At 44.8% G+C, this 17,693-nt stretch overlaps 1 protein-coding gene across 17 annotated transcripts in view; it reads right to left on the bottom strand.

Moving 5' to 3' along the window:
- The window catches only part of PIK3CG (phosphatidylinositol-4,5-bisphosphate 3-kinase catalytic subunit gamma), a 32,965-nt gene that overhangs the window by 8,921 nt on the left and 6,351 nt on the right, over positions 1 to 17,693 (bottom strand). For all 17 annotated transcript variants that reach the window (XM_082691946.1, XM_082691947.1, XM_082691944.1 and 14 more), the window contains 8 exons: positions 16,549 to 16,614; positions 16,217 to 16,442; positions 14,462 to 14,565; positions 11,325 to 11,471; positions 9,736 to 9,826; positions 8,794 to 8,924; positions 7,696 to 7,807; positions 6,313 to 6,470 (listed from right to left, as the gene is read on the bottom strand). In XM_082691946.1, the coding sequence (XP_082548072.1) occupies positions 6,313 to 6,470; positions 7,696 to 7,807; positions 8,794 to 8,924; positions 9,736 to 9,826; positions 11,325 to 11,471; positions 14,462 to 14,565; positions 16,217 to 16,442; positions 16,549 to 16,614 (1,035 nt within the window). The remainder of the gene's footprint in view (positions 1 to 6,312; positions 6,471 to 7,695; positions 7,808 to 8,793; positions 8,925 to 9,735; positions 9,827 to 11,324; positions 11,472 to 14,461; positions 14,566 to 16,216; positions 16,443 to 16,548; positions 16,615 to 17,693) is intronic.

Here is a 17,693-nt window from a genome sequence, read left to right as displayed (position 1 = left end):
GAGGGAGTGGGAGAAGCAGGCTCCCTGCTGAGCAGAGAACCTGATGCTGGGCTCGATTCCAGGACCCGGGGATCGTGACCTGAGCCTACCGCCTTAACCGACTCAGCCACCCATGTGCCCGTCTACTAATTTTTTAACCACCAATGAGCTCTGGCTGCTTTAGGCTGTCCAAGGTCATAGGGAATAGGCCTCCTTTTTCTTAAAACAAACTCCTCCATTTTCGTCTAAAACAAAGTGGAAGTGAACTAGTACTGCACACACATACTAACAAAAATGAGGAAGCGACCCCAGGCCTACAAAACAGGAACTCCAGGGCAGAGAAGAGAGAGAGGAGAAAACCTCACAAAGATTCATCAATGAAAAGCAATGTCCGTACCCACTGACTTTTTCTAAATAGTAAGGGTGCCTCCGTCCGCTAGAGGAAGGAGACAGTGGAGAGAAAAAACATTCCTGTCAGAGAGGATTTTATTTTGTTTTGTAACAACAACAACAACAACAACAACAAAAAATCAATGAATTGGCCAGGCTATGCTTTTAGAAGTTATTCTGGCAAAATGGAGAGACACCGGCTAGCAGACCTCAATAACGCAGGAGGAAGCACTTTCTGGATAATCTGAAGGAAGAGTGTGTCTGACACTTGGGTGTGCATTTGTTGAGCTTGAATTAGGAATCTTGTCTCTAAGGACCTCTTAAAAATGAATCTCAGACCAGCTCCGTCTACCAGGCGAAGGGCTGTGTTGCCATGTTCTCAAATACTTAGAAGCTCATTAGAAACCTACCGGTTACACTGCCTTGCATTATTAGTCAGATATTCTAAATGGACTGTATGTAGGGTATGTGTGCGTGTTCTAGCCTGTTTCAGAAGGGACTGAGGTCGGATGATCTGGGTACACAGAAGTCAAAATAACATTAATTTGAAGTGAGTAGAAAAAGGAAAGGAAGGACAAAGGACATGATCACAGGGAGTTGGGATAAAGACCAGTTCAAGGCCATACATCACAAATGCTATGTACTTGCTGTGGGCCATCTTCAAATGTTTCTGTAGCCAAAAGGAAAATCAAACCCCTTACTTCACCCAATGGTCAGATGATTTTAAGAAACTCTTTGTGTAGGAGAAACACAGTCTTTCTGGAGACTATGACCTAACAGAGATTTTGCAAGAGGATCTCTATAAAAAGAGTACACTTTTTTGTAACATGGGGAGTAACAGCCTCAATAATACTCTTCGGGTAGACGAAACAATTCTCTAGAAGAAACTAAACAGGGAGAGGAGATGCCAGTTGGAAGGCTATTCTTGATAGATATTTAAAAGTTACGGGGATCCAAAATCCACACCCGTGAACCCCAATGCCTACGGATGACTGATGCTGGACCCTTCTCTGAAGCTATCTTCCGGTGGATAGTATAGACTGAGCATCCTCAGGCGGGGAGAGAGCAGGCTGAGCCTGACCTTGTTATGGTCCAGGGTGCAGGTCCCAGGAGGGAATCCTTTCTCAACTCAGTGTGTTCTGGGCACATCTGAGATATTGACAGATAAGCTTGTGGTCTCCCTATTGGAGACCAAACCAGATGCAAATTTCTTTCCTTGACCCAAATTTCACCCCACATTTCTGTCTATACCTGCGTGGCTTTCATACTGGGCGCCTGTACTTTTTGTTCCTAAATACGGATACTAAATACTGACTTCATGCCCCGGCTAATGCTATTCTTTCTGCCTGGATGTTCCTTCCCTTCCTGTATCTGCCCGCAAAGTGCAATGGATCTTATCCATCAGGGCCTGGTAAGAACTAGGGAAAAACAGGGCCTGGTGACCACAACAGGGCGGAGCAGGAGGCTGAAAAGGTGCAGGTTGGCAGCCCGTTAAGTACAGGGGGTTCTCAGTGTAGACAAACCCAGGGTTACCACGTGGGGAAGGGCGGTCAGAGAGCAGGAATGGGGAATACCGGCGAGGAGGCCACAGTCCTCAGAAGTGTCAAGCGCTAGGGTCCCTGTGGCGGGGGTTAGGACAGTGCTTGAGTTTCCAGCAAGGCAACTGGTAGGTGGGGGCAGGGCCCCGCTCCTAAAGGCAGGTTAACAAGCAGGGCTGTGCTGGGGAAACTGAGGCAGAGGCAGTTAAAAGAACCTGGGACCAAGAGGAGAGCAAGACGACAGCTGAGATCGTTCTTAACCCCGGTCAGGACTCCGCACGGAGATCGGGTGCAGGGACCTCACTGCCAGGGGTGGTAAAGCCGGCCCCCAAGATTAAAGTAACACCATGAATAAGTTCCAGAACTCTCTCCTATAAAACGCTTCTTAAGAGTGACATCTAGGGGCAAATGCCTTTTAAGTGTGCTCCTCGAGCTGCCTGCTTTGCATAGATGTGCCCGAGAAGGTGTTATCTGGCTCCCCAGCTTTCTTTTGCTTTACCTAACATGCATTTGCTCAGTGCCTACTGTGTGCCAAGAGCAGGCAGGAACTGACCCTCCGCCCTCTCCTCTCCACTCTGCAAATACCTCCTGAGCGCTCCCTACATCTCAGGCCCCACAAGAGGGATTCAGGTCAGACCGGGCCCGGCTGCCATAGCCTTGCCCAGACGGCAATATGTGGTCCCAGGTGCCATGAAGGCACAGTGCAGGGCAAAGCACACGGCCGGGGGCCCCACCAGTGGACGACTGCTCTGTTCGGAAGTGAGTGTGGGGGGTGTGCAGTGGGCTCCCGGAAATGGAGCCTCCTGGGCAGGCTTCGATAATCAGATTTGATTCAAAGTGAGGTGAGAAGCCGCTGAACAGTTTATAGGGAGTAGCAGTGTATCTGTTGCTTCAGTTCAGGTTTTAACCAAATTCTGATGAATTTACAATCTTCTCCGAGGCCAAAGAGTAGAATAAAGGCAAAACGCTCAAATGCGGACAGCGTTCTTTTTGGAAGGTGGGTTTTCAGTATCTTCCTGATATTTTTAATATTTCACTGGCCTTAAAAAAAGAAACCACATTTACCACCTTTAAAATTAGGAGAAAGCCCCCACGTTCTTAGATTAAGAAAAGAGGGAGCCAAATTTCATTTGCTAATGATATAAATGTATCTGTAGGTCACAGAGGTTCTAAAACCATTTAGTGAAATTTAAAGCACAGTGGTTCTCAAATCAATTGTCTGAGTAAAACGCAGTTTTCCTTTTCACCCTTCAGCAAGGGAGACATTTTCCAAAAGAGAATTTATTTATCAAAACCGTCATCTTTGAAATGTTTCTGTTTAGCATGTGGCGTCCAGGACGCTGCTCCGAAGGCCATCGGAGCTCCTTGGGTTCAAACAGTCAGCATGCCTTGGTTTTGTGCCTTTTGTGTGATCACAGCTTGCTCCTGAAGTTGACCCGATTCTAGAAATAATTTATCAAAATGGTCCTGGGCTCAACAAGTATTTTGGAAAAAAGGGAGAGGGGCAATAAAGCAGCGCGTTCCTCTTTCAGTTTCCGGCCTTCGAGCCTTCAGCCAGGAGCTAGGTATGTTTTCACGTCTTATGGAGAAGGCTTGCCTCACCCTTAATGAAAAGTGGGTCAGCTTCTCTCCACCCTCCCTAACAGGTTACTCAAACGTGCTGTGTGCGTTAATTAACCTCACCATTCTAAATTAGCGGTTTGCTGGAAATGAGGACACCTTTGATTCAAAATGTAAATATATACAACATTTTCTAGCCTACCTAAAAATGGTGGCTTTATTATACGAGATCCTGTAGCGCTATTTCGAGAGCTTAGAGACGTCCTCCCAGAGCCTGAAGGACTTTGTGTCAAAAGGGGAACATAAAACTAAGAAACAGAAAAACTTCTGGAGGGTTTCGCAGTATGTTAAAAAAAATAAATTGTCACAAGGCCTGAGTCAAATGATGAAAACCTGCTGCTCATCTTGCTCAGGCTGAAACGTCAGGAAGCCTGGATATGAGATAATGGTATACACACGTGTCTGTGGCCAGCTTTTTCCCTGTTGTGAGTGAGGTGCGGGGGATGAGCAGATAAAGAGGCAGGGTGGGGGGCAAGCAGGCAGAGCTTGGACCCCCCACCGCCCCCGCTCTTTCCCCAGAAAAAGGCTACTCTTCTGTGTTTTGTACGTTGCTGTTGTGCTTGTGATCTCATGTCTAAGAGGGCTTCTCAGCTTAAAAGCTTTCCAAGTTAGCAGATCCCTTGCAATATATACGTCCCACCGGGGGCTGCCGGGTGTTGGATTTCGGCTGTGGTCTTGGCACTGGGAAGAGCATTCTACCCATTCTGCTTAGATAATCCCTTCCTGCTCCTGCTGTTATGGAACAGTAACCCCAGGTTCTGAACAGATGAGTTCTCTGTATCACACGCAGAGATACTTAAGTAGAGGACTAGGATTCAAGCTCATTTTTCTGCTCCAAAGCCATCCTTCAGCCACAGTACTGTTCTGGATCTGAGTTTAAGGCTCGCAGGTATTTAAACCGTAGGCCAGTACTCTAGAACACAGATACGTCAGTTCCGTAAAATTTACAAAGGTGTGTTTTTAGCAGTGCACACCGCCTAGAGGTCACTTTGGTGAAGGAGGTTTTAGAGGTTTGGGAAGACAGCTTTAGTCACAACAGGTGGCGCAGTGGTCCTGGACTGAGAGACTAGTGCCAAGGCTCCCTGCAGAGTTTTGTTGCTTTGGGTAGAAGCTGCCTGGGACGAGGAGTGACCTTTCCTTGGCCTTCCATGTCCCAAATCTTCATTAAAGACTATTCTGAAGCATAACAATGAATAAGAGGAAAGGGGGAAGTCCTGCTGGGATTTTAGGGGTGGCACGGACACTGTGGGGTCCATAGGAACATCAGAGACGGGCAGTCATTCTGGGGAAAACCTCTGACCGAGAGAAAGAGAACAAACACAGAGACCGCAGGAAAGCTTGTCAGAGAGGACGGACTCCTGTGTGCCCGACTCTCAGTGGCATGACTGCGGCTGTGCTTGAGGCCCCTTGGGGCGCCCCCTCCTCTGGGGTCCCCCTCTTCTTTAAATGGTAAAGATCTTCCAGGTTTGGGGTTTTTTTTGGGAACCATTTTTCTCTTCCAGGAAGTTGTCAAAAAACATGGTTTTTAACGTTAAAGAAAAACAGGACTGAGATGTGTCAAATCCCTTGAAATAGTCTGAAACCCAGTTGAGTTCACACAGAAACACACACACACACACACACACACACACACACGCACGCACACCCCCCAAATCCTAAGACATCTGGCCGCAGAGATCTCAGTCTCTCTGACAACACTCCTGGAACCATGGGAGAATTAAGTCCTGTAATCAGATCGAAATCAGCCAGGAGAACAAACAAGAACAGACAGCTTTCAAAATAATGCGTATCTCCCAGTTCCTGTTGCGCTGAATGGTGGGGCCTGGGCCACCTCCCAAGGATCCCAGGGTACTCAAGAAGAGACGCCCGGAAAAAAGGTTTGTTCCTGAAATGCTAATTGCAAACCAGGCTGTGCTGAAGAGGCCCTAAGGCTGGGGGTGAGGGACGGGGGTGGGGTCTCTAGAGGGGACCCAAGCACAGGTGCCGGTCAAGTCACACTCGACCTCCCTGGTCTGTTTCGTGTTCGTGGGGGGTACCGTGCATGTATTTCATGCAGCCCGTCGCGTAGTCATTTTCACTTCTATTCCTTCACAGTTACTAAGTTTGCAAGTACCAAAATGTTCCTCCTCGGGTGCTTGAAATATTTGCTAGTCAAATGTGGATGGAGACCAGGAAGGAATATAAAAGCAAGGAGGACGTGAACGCCCCGGGGAGACAGGCTGACCCGTGTCAGAGCCCGCTGACCAGTGTCAGAGCTGGGCGCACCCCCTGCACACACACTGACAGGATTTCGAATGAGAGAAGGGACTGTCCTTCACACACATGAGACAAGAGTCCAGGGGTGCGGCCACCATGCCCTCTGTCAGTGCTCTGAGAAAGACACACCTGTCGCAGACATCAAGAGGAGCTCCCGATTGTTGGAGAGTCCTGAAAGGGACACGCAAGATTTGGATTTTCTAGGCCCTGGCTTGAATAGAGAAAGAAATATTCGGAGGGGCTCCCCGGTCAAGCCCCCCTTCAGTACAGGGGCCATCCCCGTGTTCTGGATCCGCCTGTCCCTGGATTACGGAATGCTTTCACCTGCCGTTTGGTTTGGGGTGGGAGGTAACAGAGGAATGGGATCGTGTACTTGGGGATGGAACGCAGGAAACAGGGAGGACCGGGTGCCTCTGCCGGAGAGGGTGGGCAGAAAAGCCTTAGTGGAGCTGAGGGGGCAGGGCTGCTGGGCCGGGCAGGCACTCTCCGGTTGGTGTTCCCGGAGGCCACGCAGGAGGAGGCCAATTACCTGAAATTTCTGGAAGTGTAGGCTTGTCTTCTTTCCAGAAGTTCCCATCACAAACAGGAAGTCTGGGGTTAGCACAAACGGCACTCTTTCTTTATTAATGCCCAGGAAACTTTTGTAATTCCCAAGAATGTGTCCAAAGTCAATATGAAATAGGTTTCCTTCGGAGAAGAAAATGTTGGACATCATTACACTGGCACAATGGCTTGTAACAACACTCTGGTTTGTTTATTTCCTGGAGTATTTTTTCAAGTTGCTTGAAAATGAGCTATCTTGGGTGAGAGAGCTATTTTTACCCTGTTTTAGAGGCTTGTGATATTTTTTCAGCTTAGCAGGTGTGCGTAGTAGTAACCACAAAGCACTCTTTGAACCAAGTGTGTTTTTGATATCCTCTGGTGTTCTTTAAATGACAGCCAAATGCCATTAAAAAAAAAAAAATCCTTGACTCGTCTCAGAATTATTCTTAGAAATGGAAGTTTACACTCTCTGGCTAATCTGCCATCGTTATAACTGGGACCCTCTTATGCCCTTTATGGGACTGGGGAGAGAAGGCGGGTCGGTGCTGCTTGGGGGAAGGGCATTCACCTTTTACTTTGGAGTAGCCCCACAGAAATAAACCATTTTGAATCTCCTTTGGGTCCATTTCTACCCCTGTCACTATTACCACCACGATGACCACCATCTCCTCTCATTTACGTAGCCCGTAAGTACGTGATGTCTTTTGCTTCCCACAGAGAGGAAGCAGTTTACCCCCATCTGGTGCCTTTTCCAGGCTCCATTCTTAAACTGGTCCAGATTTCTTAGAGAACCCTTTCCTGGCACGGTAGCCACTACTGACCACTGTCAGGGCAGTCAGCGAACTGGTGACGAGGGGTAGGTTAGGAAGGCAGAGCGCTTCCGATGGAAGGACATCTGGGAGTTCTTGTTGTCACTTCCCTGCTGTGTCTGGCACTACTGATCACACCCGCTGTCACCAGCTTCTGGGATATGTCCCCACCCAAGCTTTCTAGCTACTCTCTGGCTTTTCCTTCTGAAGTCACATTTCTGGCATCTTCTTCTGTTATTCACTCCTGGGTTCTGTCTGGGAGTGATCACGGTGTCTATGTCCCTGCATGGTAATGACTTCTGGATGTGTGCTCTCACACGGACCTCTGCTTAAATATTGCTCTGTGCCGAGGGGAGGGGAGGAGGGGAGTTAGTACTAGTTCAGTGGGGACAGTGTTTCCATTGGGGAAGGCGAGAAAGTTCTGGCGATGGGTGGTGATGGTTGTGCAGCAGTGTAAATGTATTTAATGCCATTTAACTGTACACTCAAAACTGATCAAAATGCTAAATTCTGTTATATATATTCTACCGTGATAGAAAAATGATAATAAATAAACTCACCTGTTTCCGTGATCATAATATTGTCATTGTGCCTGTCGCCTATTCCAAGAACAAAGGTAGCCACACAGTAGCCAGCGCAGGAATAAACAAATCTCTCCACGGCTGCCTGAAACTAATGCAAAGGCATCCGGGCATTAGCTGTGTTCTAACCACAAAGAACAGCGCACCCCAACGACAGGTGACTTCCGAAAAGGACAGTTCTGGGAACTGTTTTCAGAGAGCAAATGGGTTGCCCCTGATTTCATTAACATTCTACGAACTGCCAACTTGGTCACCGCTCTCCTTACAATTTAGGTGAAGATTCGGTGACTCACGAGAGCGGGGAGAGGAAAGAAGAGTCAGGGAGCAACAGTTGATCGAAGGGTTCATTTCCGCACCGCTTGCCAGCAACTCCACAGAACCCATAATGGTTCCTCCTTCATCCGTGAACGTATGTTTTGCTTGTGACCACTCCCAGTAGGCACGGGTTCACAAATCCACGTGTATAGCCGCCTAATAAGTGCTGCTAGTTATATTTCCTCCCCAAAAGGCTGCTAACCATGCAAATGAGAAGGGCTAATCTGGCGCAGCAGAACTTGAAGCGACAGCCAAGCAGCCCCAGCACGCAGCTTGTGAAGGACGCAGCATATGTCCTTCAGAAAGATGCTGGAACTGACATTTGCCGCATCCATAATTCACCGTTTAGATGGGAGGGCGGGGGCGGGTGTGTAAATTACAAGTTCGCTGATAGGGTAGGTGGCGTTTCTCAGGGAGGAAGGGGTTGATAACACAGTGACTACATGTTTCTGCTGAACAACAACAATGGACTGTCCTAAAAAGTGCCAACACATCATTTCATAGAACCAAATTTGATGCAAAGCGTGCCTGATAATCAAAGGAGAAACAAATGCTCACAGCATTCTGAATGGAGCGTTTTACACTAATCTGCCGTGTTCCACGGGAAGGTGCTTAAAACCCTCTTGGCCTCATGAGGACAGGATTTTGCCCAACATCAGGAGGTGTGACATTGGTAGATGCTTTGAAAATGTGAACCCATTATTGCTACATAAATGACCAGCTTGCAAGGAGCCTTTGGCGCTGCAAAAAGCAGGAGCTCACCTTTTCTTCAATGGGGCATTTTTCTTTGAGCCAGTGATTCAGGACCTCATCTTTGAATGCACCTGTGTTGCCCACTGTGCTTTGCTGAATTTTGGCAATTGTTGTGGCATCTTTCACGATCTCGATCATTCCTATAGGAGGCACAGAATCTGATGTAAACTGGGACCTGGTTGGTGCCTGACCCCGGGGTGAATGGTTCTGTCTTTGTTGATGGGGGTTGGGGGCAGAAGGCTTTTCAACCAGGGGGCTATTTTCCAGGTTTGTGCTTTTGGTTTTCTTAGGAAGGACAGGAAGTAAAGGAGGAGGAGGGAGGAAGTTGTGTGGGACCTGCTTTTGGTGTCCCTGAATGAAAAAAGAGGAAAGCTGGTTTTGAAAAGTCATAAGTAAAAAGCACTTATGTGCTGAGCATAGGAGTTTGGCAAATGGTGCCTTTTCCTTTTTTTAATCCCAGGGTCAAATGGAAGTGGTTTTATACAGTTCTCAGATCAGAAGCTTGAATAAAAATATGTGTGGCTCAAAAAAAAATGTTAAATGTCTATAAAAGCACCGAAGAGATGACTACATAATCACTTCAATAATGTGAATTCTAAGATACTAAAGTAAGTGACAGATCTTTCCATCTATTTTTAAATGTTATTTGTGAGAGAGACGTTTAATGTGCAGTGAAACGAGTTACAGTTTAGACATGGAGAAGTAGAGAGGAGGGAATAAGTTCTTACTAAAATCATTGCCATGTATAGTCACAGGACTGGAATCCCACACTTGTGTATTTCCAACAGATCCACATTAACTCGAGTCACATGCACCAGCCTTGGAACACTGCCTTCCTTTTTATATGTATTATGTGTGTAATTTTTCAGGTATTAAATGCCTACACAAAAGAGCTTAGGATCCCGTGAAGCGAGCTGAGCAGTACATTCATCTCCCGAGGTGACCACATACCTATTTTGTCCCCAGTTGAAATGCAACCATATGGCAGGAGGCACAGATCCAAAGATTCAGTCTCCCAAATGGATTCCATGATTCGTAGAATCTGGACAGTGAACACAAAAAAAGTCTCCATTAGAAATCTATATTTGCTTAATGTCTTTTTCTTCTCCCTTAAAAAGCCCCACAATCTTATCTGGTAACATGAAATATGTATGTTAATGTACACTCTATAAATAACAGCCGTACTTTATTTATAAGGGGTGCTTTGAGATTCCCCTTCCTTGGGGGCCTCTTAAGTTCAGTCCCTGAGATGTCCTCTGGGGAAGAGGGTGAATGGATTTTGAGTGGGGAGACGTGGTAATGACGTTTTAGCTATTCTGGGGTTATGGTCTGCTCTGCTGTTCTTACGAGTTTTTATCCACAAGGCACGCTTGGGCTAACCCAAGACAACAGGAGCAGTGCTGAAAATGCCGGCAAATTGACTGAGTGCTGTTCTAGGTCTTTCCTTTGCATTTACCCTCTCACGGGAGTATGATTATCATTTCCATTTTGCAGGTGGAGAGACTAAGGCTTCTTGAGCTCTTGTAAGCAGCATGCCTCAGCATCAAAACAAAACATAAAAGGCAAGTGCAAACCTTCCCGCAAATTGAGAGGAATGGCATAGTGATGCGAGTTCTTGTCTTCGAATAATTCAAAGGAGTCTGCAGATTTATGGGAAATGCAACAAACCTCCAAGAGGTTTGAAGGATTTCTTTTCCTTTCTTTCTTTTGAATACTTCTGAGACAATACATCTAGGATTCTCGAAAAGAGAGCAAAAGGTATTATCGCTTCCGTATCAGAAATAAGTCCGAGCAGAAACGGAGAGAACGAAACACGACCAGTTTTTAAGCAGGCCACATTTAGCTCAATGAGGTCTGCCTATTTTAAAAAAAACCCACTAAAGATTAGAACTTATGTTACTTCTACAATGGTGAGCTAGAATATGGAGAATATTACTTTACCGGTTTGCAAACCTAAAGTTGATCCAGAAACGTTAGACAATATGGAAGATGGCCAACATCGATTACCATCTGCCTCCTGCTCTAGTAATCCATTCACTCCTGCTGTTTAACTGCATGAGTTCTGACATCACCTGCCTGTTCTTCTTCTCTCTTTCCTGTCAAATCCTTTACTTGGGTTTGCAGATGTGGATGTGTATCAGAGTCTATGGGTCTCTAAGGAGAGCACCTGTGGGTGCACATCTGTGTCTATAAATATACATAAAGGGGATGCCAGGGGGGCCGAAGAGGTCTGTATTTTATGTTATCGCGGTAGGAATATGGTGTGCACAAGAAGGGCACGGGGAGGGAGACCCATCTGGCCCCATGCGGAGGCTGGCTGTGCATCTTCTCACGGATGGATGGAACGGGCTGTTCCCTGATCGCGCATCGAACAGTCTGCAGCCATGCTCCCCGCTGTGGAAACTGTTACGGAATGCTGGCTCACCGTGTGTGGATGGAATAGGAGAGTGGGAATGGAAGTCATGGGGGGCATTTTTTAGCTCTAACACGGGATTCTTTTTTCAGGTAACTGTGCAAAAATTTCCTTAGCGGTGGCGTACCTGTAAAATCAGCATGTCTTGACGCAGGTCATCACCATGTTTAAAGATAATTCCAATCGTTTCGCTGGATAGGGCTGTGGGGTCGGCACATTTAAACTCAAGCCACAGCGGCTTCTTCTTGGAGGCCATCACTTTACATTTTTCAATCTGTAAGAAAAGGGTCATGTGTTTCCAACACATAATGAATACATGTTGTGGAGATACAAATCCTCTTGCAAGGCGCCACTACAAACAACCAGTACGGCATCCTAGCTGGAAAATGATGCTTAACGATTTGGGTGAAAACACAGAAAGGATTCCAACCAAATCTGGAAATGCACTCTAAGAGCAAGTCATAGTACCTGAAAGCAAGAGTTCTCAAACTGTGTTCCAAGGAACCCTCAGAGTTTGTGGAGGTACCCAAGAAACAGTGGCAGATGCCATCTGTATACCCACCTCCAAGGGCCCTGGTACTCCCATGTGCCATTTATCCAAGCCCAACAAATACTAGTAGATGAAATGTAAAGAAAAACCATACCAAGGCCCATCATCATCAAATTGCTGGCAACTCATGGTGCTAAAACAGAAAATCTTAAAAGCATCTTAGGGAAAAAAAAGACATGTACAGAAATCAAAGATAAGAATGATAGGAGAATTACTGTCAGAAAATATGCAAGCCAGAAGAAAATGCTGCTGAAAGGGAGGGAAAAAAATCACCCTAGAATTTGATATTTAGGGGAAACATCTTCCGAAAAAATGAAGGTGGGATAAAAAGGTTTCCTAGACAAACATAAGCTGAAAGAATTTCTAGCCAGAAGACCTGCATTATAAGAAGTATTTAAGGCTGAAAGAAAACAATACCAGAGGGACACAGGAACGGATACAAAGAAATAAAGAGTCCCAAATGTGGTTAAGTGTGTGGGTAAATATAAAAAATGTTTAATCTCTTAAATCTGCTTAATCTATTCTTAACTATTTAAAGCAATAATAACAAGAGCTATTATTATTATTGGGTCTATAACATATGTGGGAGTTAAAGGCATGACAAAATAGTGCAAAGGATGGGAGGAAGGTAATGGAAATACACTGTTGTAAGATTCTTAGGCAAATAGGGAGTGGTTTATCATCTAAATGTAACCCAGAGCACGTGGTATTGATATAAGGATATCTATTTATTTATTTATTTATTTATCTTAGAGCAAGTGGGAGGAGGGACAGAGGGAGAGGGAGAGACAGAATGCCAAACTCCTCAATGAGTGCAGAGCCTGATGGAGGTCTTAATCTCCTGACCCTGAGATCATGACCTAAGCCCAAATCAAGAGTTGGAAGCTCAACACATTGAGCCACCCAGGCTCCCCAAGGATAGATATTTAGATCAATGAAGTGGATTGGAACATCTAGACATAGGCCCTCTGAAATATGATCAGTTGATATCTGACAAAAGTGCCAAGGTATTTCAACAGGAATAGGTTAGTCTTTTCCATGGATGGGGCCAGAAAAGTCAGATATTTGATTCTAAAAAAACCCACACCTGATCTTTACTTCCAACTCTACACAAAAATTAACTCAAAATGGGTCAAAGACTTACATATAAGAGTGAAAACCATGAAACTTCTAGGAAAAAAGGATTTGTCATGTTGAATTAGGCAGTATTTCTCAGCTTGGCCTTGCTGCCATTTTGGGCTAGATCATTCATTGTTGGGAGGCTGTTCTGTGCACTGTAGGATAGTAAACAGCATCCCTGGTCTTTGCCCACTAGATGCCAGCAGCATTGTTCCAGTTGTGACTATAAAAAATAGCTCCAGACATTACCACATGTATGTGTTTTTGTTGGGGGGTGTCACCCCTGGTTGAGAATTACTGGATAAAACAGATGTTTCATAGGACACATACACACAAAAACTATAAAAAAGTGACAAGTTAGGCTTAATTGAAACTAAACCCTCTTCTCTTTGAAATACACTACTAAGAAAATGAAAAGGCAAGCCATGGACTATTATTCATAAAATATATACCTGATAAAGAAAAAAGGATTTGTAGCCAGAATATATAAATAACTCAAAAATAAGAAGGCAACCCACATTAAAAAAAAAAAAAAGGTGGGAACAGAAACTTCTCAAAAAAATAAATAAGCATATGGACACTGGGGAGGGTATGTGCTATGGTGAGTGCTGTGAAGTGTGTAAATCTGGTGATTCACAGACCTGTACCCCTGGGGCTAATAATACATTATATGTTAATAAAAGACAAACAAACAAAAAAAAACTTGGGGAAAAAAATAAGCACACAAGAAGATACTCCACATCATTAGAGAAATGCAAATAAAAGCAACAGGGTGATACCAGTTCACCACTGGAATGGCTAAAATTAAAAATTGGTGATAGTAAGTGTTGGCAAGGATGAGAGACAATTGGATCTCACAATGCTGGTGGGAAAATAAAATGGTACAGCCACTTTGGAAAACCAGTGTGGCAGTGTCTTATAAAATGAAACACACATGTACCATGACTCCACTGCCTTGCTGTTAAATACTTCCTCAAGAGGTGAATGGAAAACAAGTCACAGTATATCTGGACAGGGGAATACCACTCAGTCATAAAAACAGGAAGAGAATATTGACACACACAGTGACGTGGATGGATCTCAAAAGCACTATGCGAAGGAAAAGTATCCAGAAACAAACAAACACACACAGTGTATGATTGCACCTCATGAAGTTCTAGGAAAAGTAAAACGATGTGGCAGGGGCAGATTTGCTGTCTAGGATGGGGGATGGCAGGAGGGAAGGTCTAATTGCAAAAGGCACATGAAAGGACCCTTCCTACGACATCTCTTTGGAAATGTTCTCTATCCTGATCGTGGTGGTGGTTATATGATTTGTCAAAACTCATTGCAACGTACACTTTGGATGAGTGAGTTTTATTGTACGTGAATGATTCCTTAAGAGAGCTGATTTAAAACCAAGTGGTTGGGAAACGCCTGGTGTGGAGGTTTCGAGCAGCTAGTACGTAGAGAACACCTTGACAAGAACCCTGTTGGGGACTTTCCAGCTTCTCTGTCTCTACATACATGTTAGCTCTGACCCACTGGGCCCTGTAAAGCGTGCACAGACAGCTTCAAGACACAAAGACACTTGGGGACATCAAGGTGATACCTACCACTAAGGCTCCCGCCTTCAGTCCAGGATCATACGGCACTCTAAAGCTTTTGGGGAGATTCGTATTCTGCAGGTTTTCAAGCTTTTGCTTAAGTTGTGAAATAACTGTAATTGCCAAAAGCACACAAAAGTTACGTAAGTTCAGGGAGTCACCGGTTTTATCTAGAACATTTCCTGAGGCCACATCTCTTCATAACATTCTATCCATTTGGTCTGGTGTGGAGCCGGAACCCAGGGCATTGGGTTTCTGTCTTTGAGGAACTAACCATAAGAGGTGGCGGGTTAAATCAGGATTGTTATTATTTAAAAGATTGTATTTATTTATTTATTTGGCAGACAGAGATCACAAGTAGGCAGAGGGGCAAGCAGAGAGAGAGGAGGGGAAGCAGGCTCCCTTGGGGGCTTGATCCCAGGATGCCAGGATCATGACCTGAGCCGAAGGCAGAGGCTTAACCCACTGAGCCACCCAGGCACCCCTAAATCAGGCTTATTGTGAGCAATGTGACCGTGACGCGTGATACAGCAGAGGATAGAAGCGTGGGAGTGCCTCTGTGGGATCCCAAGCCAGTCAGGTAAGGGAGGATACCTTGAGGGTAATGCTAAGGAATGAATACTGTAGTTTTCGTTCCAATGTGAAACTCTCAACTGCCATGTGGTTTGGGGAACAGACATTTGAAGACTGTTTGAAATGCCATTCGGTTAGGGTTCTGTAGATTCTTTTCAAAAGAGGAAGCTAGGTTATGTGGAGACAACGTGATAGCCTCAAAATTCAAGAGTTCTTCAGAATTCTAAAGTCTAAGTCAAAATATGTAGGTTAAAATGGCTTCCTGGATACCATACTGGAGGCCAGAACAAGTGTTTCCCTTTCTTATCTGCAATGCAAAAAGATGATTATTACCATTATTATGTTTTAGGGGAGAGTACTACTGGTGTATTGGAAAAGAATCAAAGGGAAAAAGTGGAAATTTGGAATATTAAGTTTAAAATACTGGCTGAGTATGTTAGAGTGTGTCCACCTGGGGCCATAGTGCTGGGTCTAGGTATACACAAATGAGTAAGACATAGCCTCTTGTTTCAAGGGTCATGAAATTTACCAGACCAGAAAGACATGTTAATGACTCTAATTTAATACAGTATCAACCCAAAGCTATGGGAATACCGAGAAAGAGTGATTAATTTTCCTAGAGGCAGGGGCAGGATTTCTTAGGGATAAGAAGATCATTTTGAAAATGACTTCAGAGAGGAGATGTATAAATCCACTGACATAAATAAATAAATAAAATAAATGTATTTGTGTATATATATACACAAATTTTAAATTAGTTTCACACACATATTTTAAATTAGTTTCTTAATTATTTCTTTAAATGACTGAAAATTTGAAAATTATGCACATATTGAAAGGGAGGAAATAGGTAAGTATTTGCAAGCAACTAATCTTTGGATGGGTGTAAACAATTGTTCTTAATACATCTTACATTGGCATAATGCTTTTTTAATTTTTCATGGAGTTTAATGTCTATTTTCAAAAATTCATCATTAGCATGTATATTTGTATAGTTCAAAAAAATATGATCTTGTAAAAAGAGAGCTTTAAATTTGCTTACTCCACGGAGAAAGGGGATTAAAAAAACCTGTCTTTGGCTCCCTTTCAGAAGGTGCGACTTGCCTTCCTCAAGGAGAAGAATCACAAGGATGAGGGCACTTGGAGATGAAGGCCTTTGGAAAGGGAACCACGAAAACACAGCCACTGTACCTTGGGAACTGACATCATACTTCTCAGCAGAGAGTGACTTAATATCAATGGTGACCTTCTGCAGCGTCTCGATCACGTGAACTTGTTGGGTGAAGTCGTGGAGCATGGCCGTGCCGCAGCCCCTCAGGTAGGCTTCCAGGATCACCGCGAACCTCTGCTGATAGTGCCGGGACTGGGCTATCTCGCTTCTCAAGAACCAAAACAAGAAATGACCGATTCTTTTGTTCTGAGGGTGGGAACGAGAAGGATGAAATTATTGTGACTCAGGCTCCCGCAGCCACTTCTCTCTAACTTTGGAAATGCCCCACTATGATCAAAGTGGAAGGACTTACTCTTAAGCCTCGCTTCAGCAGAAATCGGGCCAGGGCGCTGTCATGATAAGGTTCAAATTTCACAGCCTGAAGGAAGAACACATGGGCACTTGTCCGATTGCACTCTGTGTGGGTTAATCAGGAAAAAGGGGTTGCAGGGAAAATCGTCTGTCTTCCTGGGTCTTTCCGGGCTAGGGTGAGAAGACTCTTACCAGCCATTGCAGTCAGCCCTTTCTTTTCAAGGACACTTTGGGCCAGAGTGAACCACTTGCTTAGGGCCTGGGATCAGAAGCCAGAACTCTCGACTCATCGTTACGTGCTTTTGATAACCTCAAAGGTGAAGCTGTGAGGCTTTAGCTCCTGGTAAGGGCTTCCCTGATTTACTGGAAGGACAGAGGGGACACATGGGGAGGGCTACAACAAATCGGCAAAAGTGATACGTAAAAGAGGTTGTTGGAAAGGAAATGGACAGTGGAGATAACAGTACATATAAGGAGAAAAAGATTAGATGTGGAAATCCTAAAAATCCTGTCGGTTCCCTTTTGCTCAAGAGTTGTGTTTGGCATCTCCCTGAGCTGCCTCATGGGCCTTACTGCAAGTAAGTAGCAGGCCTGGACCGTCCACACAGAGTGATCACTACCCCTCTGCCATGGAGCAGTGTAGACAGAGCTTTTTGTCTGAAAAGTCTCTGATTTTATTTTATTTTATTTATTTGACAGACAGAGATCACAAGTAGGCAGAGAGGCAGGCAGAGAGAGGAGGAAGCAGGCTCCCTGCTGAGTAGAAAGCCTGATGTGGGACTGGATCCCAGGACCCTGGGATCATGACCTGAACTGAAGGCAGAAAAGACTCTGAATTTAGATGCTCCTTCTGGTTTAGTTATTTTCCTATCCCTTGGCTATCACAGAGATATGGACTCAGGGGGCAGACTGCTCTATGACGGAAGGAAAAGCACCAGTAAAGTGGAAAAAATAATTAAGAATGGTGGGTGTATACATATTTGCAATATCATTCTCTGTACTTACAGTAGCTCATCTTTTTAACAGCTGCAAGACTAGCAAATAAGATGGGTGCAAAAAGAGGGTGGATATCGCATGTATGCATAAAGAGAGGCTTACAATGAAATTAGCAATACTCTTAGTATTTCCTTTACAAATAGAAATGGT

This window comes from Mustela nivalis (genome assembly GCF_964662115.1).
Source record: "Mustela nivalis genome assembly, chromosome: 12".
NCBI lineage: Eukaryota > Metazoa > Chordata > Mammalia > Carnivora > Mustelidae > Mustela > Mustela nivalis.
Note: the sequence above shows the minus strand (reverse complement) of the source record. Positions and strands in the feature narration are given on the sequence as shown.